This window comes from Zeus faber (genome assembly GCF_960531495.2).
Source record: "Zeus faber genome assembly, chromosome: 4".
Taxonomy (NCBI): Eukaryota; Metazoa; Chordata; class Actinopteri; order Zeiformes; family Zeidae; genus Zeus; species Zeus faber.
The window spans coordinates 23,213,547-23,223,546 of NC_137191.1; the positions used below are offsets into that span (position 1 = coordinate 23,213,547).

At 45.0% G+C, this 10,000-nt stretch overlaps 2 protein-coding genes across 2 annotated transcripts in view; both read right to left on the reverse strand.

Moving 5' to 3' along the window:
* The window catches only part of fam114a1 (family with sequence similarity 114 member A1), a 10,161-nt gene extending 9,599 nt beyond the window's left edge, over positions 1-562 (reverse strand). The window contains exon 1 of the mRNA XM_079998673.1: positions 468-562. The gene's annotated coding sequence lies outside the window, so the exon portion shown is untranslated. The remainder of the gene's footprint in view (positions 1-467) is intronic.
* A 347-nt stretch (positions 563-909) lies between these two features.
* Positions 910-10,000, reverse strand: part of klf3 (Kruppel like factor 3 (basic)) — a 16,422-nt gene continuing 7,331 nt past the window's right edge. Inside the window, exons 2-6 of the mRNA XM_079999176.1 lie at positions 8,629-8,689; positions 7,437-8,088; positions 6,623-6,776; positions 3,404-3,570; positions 910-3,295 (exon numbers count right to left, since the gene is read on the reverse strand). Of these exons, the coding sequence (XP_079855302.1) occupies positions 3,114-3,295; positions 3,404-3,570; positions 6,623-6,776; positions 7,437-8,088; positions 8,629-8,670 (1,197 nt within the window). The 5' untranslated portion in view covers positions 8,671-8,689 and the 3' untranslated portion in view covers positions 910-3,113. The remainder of the gene's footprint in view (positions 3,296-3,403; positions 3,571-6,622; positions 6,777-7,436; positions 8,089-8,628; positions 8,690-10,000) is intronic.

The window sequence follows — 10,000 nt, forward strand, 5'->3', positions numbered from 1 at the left end:
TTTTACAAACCTCACCGTGGGAAACCATTTCATCAACAGTTGCCATTCCCCGAAAAGTCTGCTCGAAAAACATACAGGAAAAACTCTCGGAACGGGAAAAGAGACTCACGCAGCACGACGAGACTTTTATTTAAAATTGAGAAAAAAAAATAATAAAAAATAAAATAAAATAAAAAGATAAAGACTATGTTGTGACCCGGTCTCCGAAGTACACGCTGCGTTTGTATTCGTGCGCCACTCCTGTCGCCTCCCAAAACCTTGAATCACTGACATTAAAAACTATCTTCGCGGCGTTGCGAGCATCGCGATGACTCTGAAACAACCGGTCATCGAACCACAGCAAAAGCCCCGCGACCAAAGGGCCGCATGTGTTTAAATGCCATTTCCCCCCCCCCCCTTCATTGAAACAACAACAAATTCATGTTAAAACATCCACATTGTGTGTAGTGAGTGTAAATGACGCTCACCGCTTGGTGACAGCTCCGCAGCGGCTCCGCTTCCGCCCGGCCACGTAGGCAGGCGTGACGTCATCAACCCTGAACGATCACATCCCTGAACGAACGCGTCAATAAAAAAAAAAAGCTGCGTCGAGTGTTCGATGATGTCGTTTTTCCCCACGACCAAAACTTTTCCTCGAAACGGAAAAACACCGCCGACCGCAGTATTCTATAAGCCCGCGTTCGGGGAATCGTACAAGTGGCTCGTTGGTCTAGGGGTATGATTCTCGCTTAGGGTGCGAGAGGTCCCGGGTTCAAATCCCGGACGAGCCCTCGACCCATTTTTCCTATCGGCAGATGGTTTATTTTTCCATGCAGGCGCTATGGACTGTACGTCCGCCGCTTCACGTCGGCTCAGTTACTCATCACACACACACACACACACACATACATTTCAAGACAGGACACGGGATTGTGGAAATATTCTCAATAACTTTAATGACCGATATGAATAGTTTGTTTAAAAATAATATGCAAGACCGCAAAGACCTTTACAGTATGTTCACAGTTTAACACAGTTCCCTTTTCAATTGCCAACGTAAGATTAAGACAGGTTTCAAATAGCCACAACTTTTATAGAGACGTATAATATCCATTTGTATGAGTATAAAAATCATCCATTATTATAAGGGTATAAAAATCATGCTTAATAAAAACTTTTAATTGCCCTTTCAGTCTAATAATCATTTATAAAATATATTACAACTTGTAGAATTTGCAGAGATACAAAAAAAACAAAACACATAGACAAGCAAAATGGTGAAGAATATTCAGGAGAAGACACTGATCTGATCTGCAGAGGTGCTACATTCAGTATGTGTGTGTGTGTGTGTGTGTGTGTGTGTGTGTGTGTGTGTGTGTGTGTGTGTGTGTGTGTGTGTGTGTGTGTGTGTGTGTGTGTGTGTGTGTGTGTGTGTGTGTGTGTGTTCGTGTGTGTGTGTGTGTGTTCTTGTGTTCGTGTGCGCGCGCGTGAGATAATCAATTGTCTCTCCCACTTTTTACCATTACCAGGACATAACTAACCCCGATTTCCCAATAGGGCAAAATTAATCTGACGATCCAAGTTTGGGAATAGGGCTTTTTTTCTCGGCAATAAAGTGCATGTTCTCCTGTTAAAATGTACAAAAACGCTATGTACAACTATTTCCTGTTCACCACAAATTAATATTTGAAGTATGTTTTTTTTTTTTTTTTCTTCCAAAAACACACGCATCTCTTGCTCGGTTGAAAGGATTACTGGCGAAATAAAGTACAACAAATGATGACCTAGTAATATCCTTGTTGCAGCCTGACAAAAACGAGAGAATGGCGCCATCACCTTTTCTGAATCAGGAAATAGAAAAGGGCCTACTCTCTGGGAGCTTTTTATTTTTCCAAAACGGATTCTGCACAGTGCTTTGAAGTAAAAAGCCCTTCACCTGCTCCTGACCACAAAAAAATAAAAATCAAAATCAAAAGCAACGTTCCCTGCTTTGCGCCTTTTCACTCCATATAAAGGTGTAGTACAAAAGAAAACAAAAAAAACAATACCACTTTGTTTGATCACAAACCGAAAAAAAAAAAGAAAAAGAAATAAGAATATCATAGATACATACACTTAATAAAAGAAAACGCTTAGACATATACGATTCATTGCTTCTACCCTTAAACCAATCTGTGAATGTCTTTTCCTTAATGTACAATAATGCCCCCTATGTTGCAATTTCGTTTTTTTCACATTTCTAAATACAAATATATGAACACTTCACTCTGGGAATGAATGCCACCTATACTCATCTTTCCGCCAAAAAATAGATAGCACACAAGCCCGAAAACTGAGCTGCTTCCATTAAGTGCATGTTTTGTGTTGGACGTGCATTGGTTTTTTATTTTACATTGAACGAATGCATGTATGTATGCTTCTGAGCCTGGTATGCACGATGAAATGAAAGCTGGAGTAAAGAGATGACGCTGTTGGTAGAACACGATGCACAGTAGGTACAAGGAGGCATACATTCTAAAGGCTTTCCTGTGTGTTGAAAAAAGAAACAAAGAACAGAGGTTTCACATTATAATGGCCGAGCTAGCTTTTGCCAGCCTCAAATGTTTAGAGGCGTGTGTGTGTGTGTGTGTGTCTGAATCCACTGTGTTTCAATGGCTTCTTATGCGTATAATTGTGACAACGTGAGCGCGTTCATGAGAGCTTATATGTGAAAGATAAAAGCTTGATTGTCCTGTGTGTCTTTCCGGGCATTGGAGTGGCGGGTCAAAGTCCAGCTGAGACGCCGCCAAACCGTATTTTGTTTTGTTTGAAGGGCCGAAAAGGAAGATGGGAAGTGACGGCAACTCATCTGATGGGAGGAAGAAGTCAAATAGAAGGCTGGATGGACCCATAGACATTTTTTATGTTTCGACGGCCAACACCAGCTCCCGAGCCCTGGCCAACAAAATAAGGGTCCTAAACTTGCACCCTGAGGAACACCCAACTCCCCTTTCCTGTAATCACACCCCAAGGTCAATTCTTATATCTCTGCAAGGCACAGAGTGGTATAGTCCGGCATTAGGGCTGCCAACCACGGCAGACCAGTCCCCACTTGGAAGCCACGCTGCCTTTCGATGTCGACTCTCGTCGGCGTCTCACACCAAGAGGTGGCGTTTCTTGTGCAGAGCCAGGTGGTCGGAGCGGGAGAAGCTGCGCTCGCAGTCGGGGCACTGGAACGGCTTGACGCCCGTGTGCTTGCGGAAGTGTCTCGTCAGCTCATCCGACCGGGCGAACTTCCACGTGCAGCCTTCCCACATGCACTTGTAGGGCTTCTCTCCTGCGGGGAAAGACGACAACGGGGTCAGAGGAGGAGCCGGGGGGGGGGGGGGGGGGAATGCTAAGCGTATGGTAAATCCGTCAGATCGGCAGGCTTTACTCCGCTCACCTGTGTGTGTCCTGCGATGAGCCTTGAGGTGGGAGCTCTTGGTGTACACCTTGTTGCAGCCTCCGAAATCGCAGCGGTGAATCCGCCTTTTCTTCAGCGAGTCGGGAGAGTCGACCGGTAGAGGATGCTTGGCACCCGGGTGGACGATTACCGAGGTGTTATTACCCCTGTCCAGTGATAGAGGGAGGAAGAGGGATAAGGAGAAAGCGAGAGAGCGAACAAGATGATTAGAATGTTGTCTGAGCTATTGCTTATTGTTTATTTTAATTACAAGTTTGTTACTACCATAATTTCCGGACTATAAGCCGCTACTTTTTATCCACGCTTTGAACCTTGCGGCTTATCCAATGACGCGGCTCATTTATGGACTTTTACCGCTTTCACAAGCTTCATGCCGCCAAAAAGCTGAGCAAAAAACACAGTTATGTGACGGCGCTCAGTTTTTTGGCGGCAGGAAGCTTACATTAGACCAATGAAATTGCCGAACGGGTTAAGGTGAAACTGTTTAGATTAAATCGAGCGCGCTCAAACTTCCCATCATTTACGGTCGTCATTTTCGACACGCTCATCATGGCAAAGACACAAAGAAATGCATATGATGCAGCTTTCAAGTTGAAGGCGATCGATCTGGCTGAGGGAAAAGGAAATAGAGCTGCTGCACGGGAGCTTGGCCTTAATGAGTCGATGATACGACGTTGGAAACAGAAGCGTGAGGAACTGACTCAGTGCAAAAAGACAACAAAAGGTTTCGGAGGGAAGAAAAGCAGATGGCCCCAACTAGAAGACGAGCTCGAAGACTGGGTCACCACACAGAGAGCAGACGGCCGAGGCGTTTCAACTGTGCAGACCCGACCGAAAGCCGAAACAATCGCCACCGCAATGAAGTTTGAGGATTTTAGAGGTGGACCATCGTGGTGTCTGCCAGTGGGTCCTGACAGCGTGGGGCATTGTCAAAAAATCCACTCTCATCAACGGGTTTGGAAAGGCTGGACTGCTGCGTGCTGAAGAGGGCGGCATGAGCTCAGCGGGGAATTCGGCTCCGGATGAAAGTGACGAGAGCGACAATGAAAACGATCCAACATCGGATGAAGCAATTCTGAGGCTGTCCAACTCACCGACACCGAAGGAGATGACTTCAGTGGTTTCAGTGCGCAGCAGGGGGAAGATAGTGACAAATGTCTTTCTTGGCAGGCTACTGTTCACCGCAATTTTTTTATTTTGTTACAAACCGTGTTTCGTTGAAGCCTATTTATTTTTGTTACAAACCGTGTTTTGTTAAAGCCTGTGTAAAGTTCATTTGTTTCAATGTACCGGTAGGCACCTGCAGCTTATAGACATGTGCGGCTTGTTTATGTTCAAAATAAATATTTTTTTTAAATTCAGTGGGTGCGGCTTATTAGTCCGGAAATTAAAGTATTTATTTTATATACTATACTATAGTACTATAGTATTTATTTTTATACTTTCCACATGTTTGCATGTGGTACTTGTCGCTATGGGGATGTCGTTTTACACGGATATGTGAAATTAATTGATCAATTATCAAGTCTCGTATTTTATTTTGTTTTATTTATTTACAATCTCCGTTTGGACTAAGGCACCAGGTTTTATGCAGAGTTTTCCCAACTTTCACAGGGAGTAGCAGAGATTCTACCCAATTTAGCCAAGTGCGCTCATTCCACACTTGGCCAGGAAGGGGTGCTAGTGGTGTATGAAATCCATGGTGAAATTAGGCAGTTAGAATGTAGGTAGTTCACCTGTTCATTAACTCCAACAACAAATAAATAATGACAATAAGTTATTATTATTATTATCATCATCATCATCATCATCATCATTATTATCAACAACAACAACAACAACAACAACAACAACAACAACAACAACACAGGAGGTAGAGCTGGTGGTCTAGTAATCTAAAGGTTGCTGGTTGGATCCCAGGCTCCTCCTGCTAGCATGCTGTAGTGTCCTTGAGCAAGACACTTAACCCCTAATTGCTCCTGATGGCTGCGTCCGTCGGTGTTTGAATAATGGTAAGTCGCTTTGGATAAAAGCGTCTGCTAAATGTAATGTAATTGTAAAAACAACAACAACAATAATAATAATAATAATAATAAATAAACAACAAAACCAATAATAATAATAATTTTATACAGCCTGAAACATTTATCCAAAATTTTGAACATTTTAATTGTTGCTGACAATTGACACAGGGACAGGCTGTGCAGAAAAGGAGAAAGACAGTGTTGTGTCCGAGTACAGTATGTGTGTGTTTGTGTGTTTGAGTGCTGTGTATGTGTGTGTACAGTAAGTGGCAGTTGAAAGCAGGTGTCAAGTGTTGAAATATGAAACCCTCACGGCTCATTTGTGTCTAAAGGAATGCGCGAAAAAATAATCCCCGGGAACAACAAGGTACACACACACACACGCACACGCGCACACGCACACGCACACGCCCACACCCACTGAATTGATACATATGCCAACCAGTCATTATGTGCAGCTAGTCAGCTTGACCTATTTACCATACAAACATTAACATTTCTCTTGTGTTTGCATGTTGGTGGTGATAGCTGTGGAAACACCCACTTCCCGTTTAGGGTCCAATTATATCAGAGTTGGCACGGTGACATAAACAAAGCCTTGCGCACGCACGCACGCACGCACGCACGCACGCACGCACGCACGCACACACACACAGACACACACACACACACACACACACACACACACACACACACACACACACACACACACACACACACACACACACACTCCCTTATTATTTATTACCTACTATAGCAACAGGAGAGGAGGTGAGGCTGGAGGAGGAGCAGTAGAAGAGAAAGGCATGAGCATACGGAGGGGAAGAGGATGGAAGCGGAGGGTAAGAATGGGAGGAAAATAAAGAAGAGGACAATGAGTGTAAAAGGACAGGAAGAGGAAAGAGCGGAGTGGAGGGCAGGCAGTTGGCACTATCAAAGAAGAATAAAGACCAATACACTGCAAAATAGAGAGACAAGAGTGTCTTTGGGAGGTGAAGTGATTATTTATTTTATTATTTCCTATACAACAACAACTACTTAATTTCTTGAGGAATCGCCATAAAACACATAGTTCAACTGATTATAACATGTATTAGAAGAAAAATCCAAATTTAAAAACAACCCTAGGAAGGACCCGTGTGTGTGTGTGTGTGTGTGTGTGTGCATCACTCACTCGCTGTAGATGTGTGGAATGCTCATGACCGAGGGTGATGTCATCTTGTGGCGGCCGTATGAGTCGTGAGCCTGATCTGGGCGAGGCTCCGTTTTGATTGGCTTGTGCAGGTTGTGGGTGTCGCCCTGGACTTCTGAGGGCTTTGTAGGAAGGCCTGGGTAATATATAATCACCGTCAGATGTGGGCCGGTTGGTATTGTTTTAAGTAAACCTTTTTAGTACGGTAAACATACACACACAAGGCCAAAAATCCCATGTTTAAGTATATAACTGATGAAGTATATGGTCATTTGGTAGACCAAAACTCACAAGCTTCTCAAATAATATTCTCAAATATTTCAAGTGGAAATCCATGATATTGTCTGTAGTGGGTGAATTACTCTTCCATATGAGAAGTCCAAGAATTCCACATGAGATTGCAATGTTTTTCTCCCCCAACATCCGGGTTTACCCTCGTCTTCGCTTATACGATCACTTTCTATTCTGCCGGGAAAGGTGGACCCCGCCAGCGACAATGTAAAAAGTGTACAAAGGAGTGCATGCAAAATGAAAATACATTGAAATGGCTGTTTCTTATGAAGTGCCAGCTGAATAAACATGGGATAAATATCAAATATGTTTTTTTTTTTTACAAAATAATCTCACGGATTGCCACTTTAAACCCTCATATCATGATGTATTTGAGGTCAAATCCTCATCCATCACCAGCGTAAGCCACTAAATTGTGTATCACAAGATGACAAAATCATAATTTTATGCTGATACCCATACTTTAAAGGCACTAAAGACAATGAGTGCTAAACTGACGTCTCACCTGTCTTGTGCTCCCTGCCGCCCGCTCGCCTCTGGTGCTGATGGTGATGGTGCGGCTGGTGGTGCTGGTGATGCTGGTGGTGATGGTGGTGGGGGTGGACGTCCTCATCACCGTTGGCGACTGCCGAACTGATCATGATGGGCTGGTGCAGGTGGAGGGGGGAGGGGTAGAGCACGGGCAGTGGCTGCAGCATGACCGGGGACAGCATGACCCCCGTCCCCTGGATGACCCCCGTGCCTGAGCCCATCAGCGGCGTCAGCACGGTGGGGTAGTGGAGGGAGGGCGGGGGAGGCAGGGCCACCAAGGGCGGGGACCGCGGGTGGGCCAGGGGGGAGCAGCGGGGGGACGCACGGCTCCCGGAACTGTAGGGAGATGGAGGGGAGCTGCGCAGGGACGCCGGGGAAGGAGAGGAGGAGCACGGTGGGGAGGAGGAGAAAGAGGAGGAGGAGTTGGAGGAAGAGCGCTTGCTGAGGGAGAGGTCCACGGGCTCCAGCTGGGTGGTGTGGTTGGGGCCGCTGGGGAGGGCGTGGGACAGTGCGTGGGACTGGGCGAAGGTGCTGGTGGGGTTGGGGTAGAGCTGGGCGGTGCCGGCCAGGTGCGAGAAGATCATGCCGTAGGTCTCCGGGGTTTTCACTAACGATGGGTATAGTGACTGAGGGAGGGAATAGGGAAAATAAAAAGAGGTGTGGAGACAAAAAAGGTGGAGAGCGGAGGGGAGAGATTGAGTCACTTCCAAAATATATCTTATCGGCCCAATCTTACAAAGCCAGACCAAATTGTTTAAAGCCGTGTTGCATAAATGTTTAGATGGCAGTGATGTATATTAGTGATGTAGTAGCTGTGTGTGTGTGTGTGTGTGTGTGTGTGTGTGTGTGTGTGTGTGTGTGTCTGTGTTTGTGTGTCCATTGTTTGCTAATGTCTACTGTACCACTGGCTGTTTGTCCCGGAAAAAGTGGAATGTGGGCACCAGTCTGTCTAGACACGTAGCACGGGTGTGTGTGTGTGTGTGTGTGTGTGTGTGTGCGTGCGTGCGTGCGTGCGTGCGTGCGTGTGTGTGTAAGCCAGAGTTATCGTGCGGCATTATTAAACATGTCTGGACTTGTGTTGGTAATGCAAATGGTTAAGGGGAAAAACACGCGATCACTACCAAACGTGCACATGCATACATTAAATCAGGTCCGTGCATTCTCACCGTTTCCATGTCTGTCTTTAATGGATAATCACACATCAGCATGGCTGCACAGGCCAGACTCCTGCAAGAGAAACACACCGTCATGTAGACGCTGAAAGGCTTCATTTCGGTCAAAAGCAGACTCAAGCTGAGGTGATTGGAACAGCCATTGTTGAACCCTTTTTGAAACCGTTTCAAAACGTTTTTGCCAGACGCATGTTTCAATTGTACGTTCGAAAAAGTGATGGGTCTACATTTCTCATCTGAAATAGTAAGAACGCGCGCGCACACACACACACACACACACACACACACACACACACACACACACACACACACACACACACACACACATACACACACACACACCCACACCCACACCCACACCCACACCCACACCCAAGGGGAGGCGAGACAGAAGGAATGAACAGTAAATCACTTTAAGTGGAGGGGAAGGCTATAGGAGCGTCTGGAGTTAAGTGAAGGTGTAAGTATGTATGTATGTATGTATGTATGTATGTGTGTGTGTGTGTGTGTGTGTGTGTGTGTGTGTGTGTGTGTGATAGTTTGTGTAAATCACAGCGCATGATCCATACGTCCATACTCTAGTGTCAATTCTTGTCTTTGGAGTCCTACTGTTTCACCTCAATATTTATTTTGAAGCTCGAGAATGTATGACATCTGACAGCTTCTGCGCATGCTAAGCCCTTAACAACTTGGGAGTAGCCTGACAGAATAAGGCGATAATTAGGGATGATCAGCCAGCCAAAATATTGTTATTGGTATCAAGAGAAAATAATCAAATACTCTGTATCTATATACTCTATACTCTATATCAAATACTTTTATATCTAATGTGTCATATATTCAACTAAAAAATAGTTTCTGTAAAAGCGATCATCAAATGGCATATTTGGTTTATATTAAAAATTTAATGTTGAAAAATGGTGATTTAATTATAGACACACACAAGCCTGGAAATATACACAGACACATACACAGACCCAGTCCATTTAACAGTATTTACGGTATAGCTTATGAGGTTTTAAGAAAGGTGGTTCTGGTTGACCTGGGTTTGGACACCCATGTGTGGCTGTGATTAATTTGTTAGTGAACAGGTGTGTGTGTGTGTGTGTGTTTGAGTGTGTGTGTGTGTGTTTGAGTGTGTGTGTGTGTGTGTGTGTGTGTTTGAGTGTGTGTGTGTGTGTGTGTGTGTGTGTGTGTGTGTGTGTGTGTGTGTGTGTGTGTGTGAGAGACTGTGTGTGTAGTTCTGTGTGCAAGCTCACCCGAGCATTACTCAACCCTAGGGGCAATTGCTCTCTCTGTTTTACTGTGTGTGTGCATGTGCGTGTGCGTGTGTGTGTGTGTGTGTCTGGTAGGGTGTGACTACATG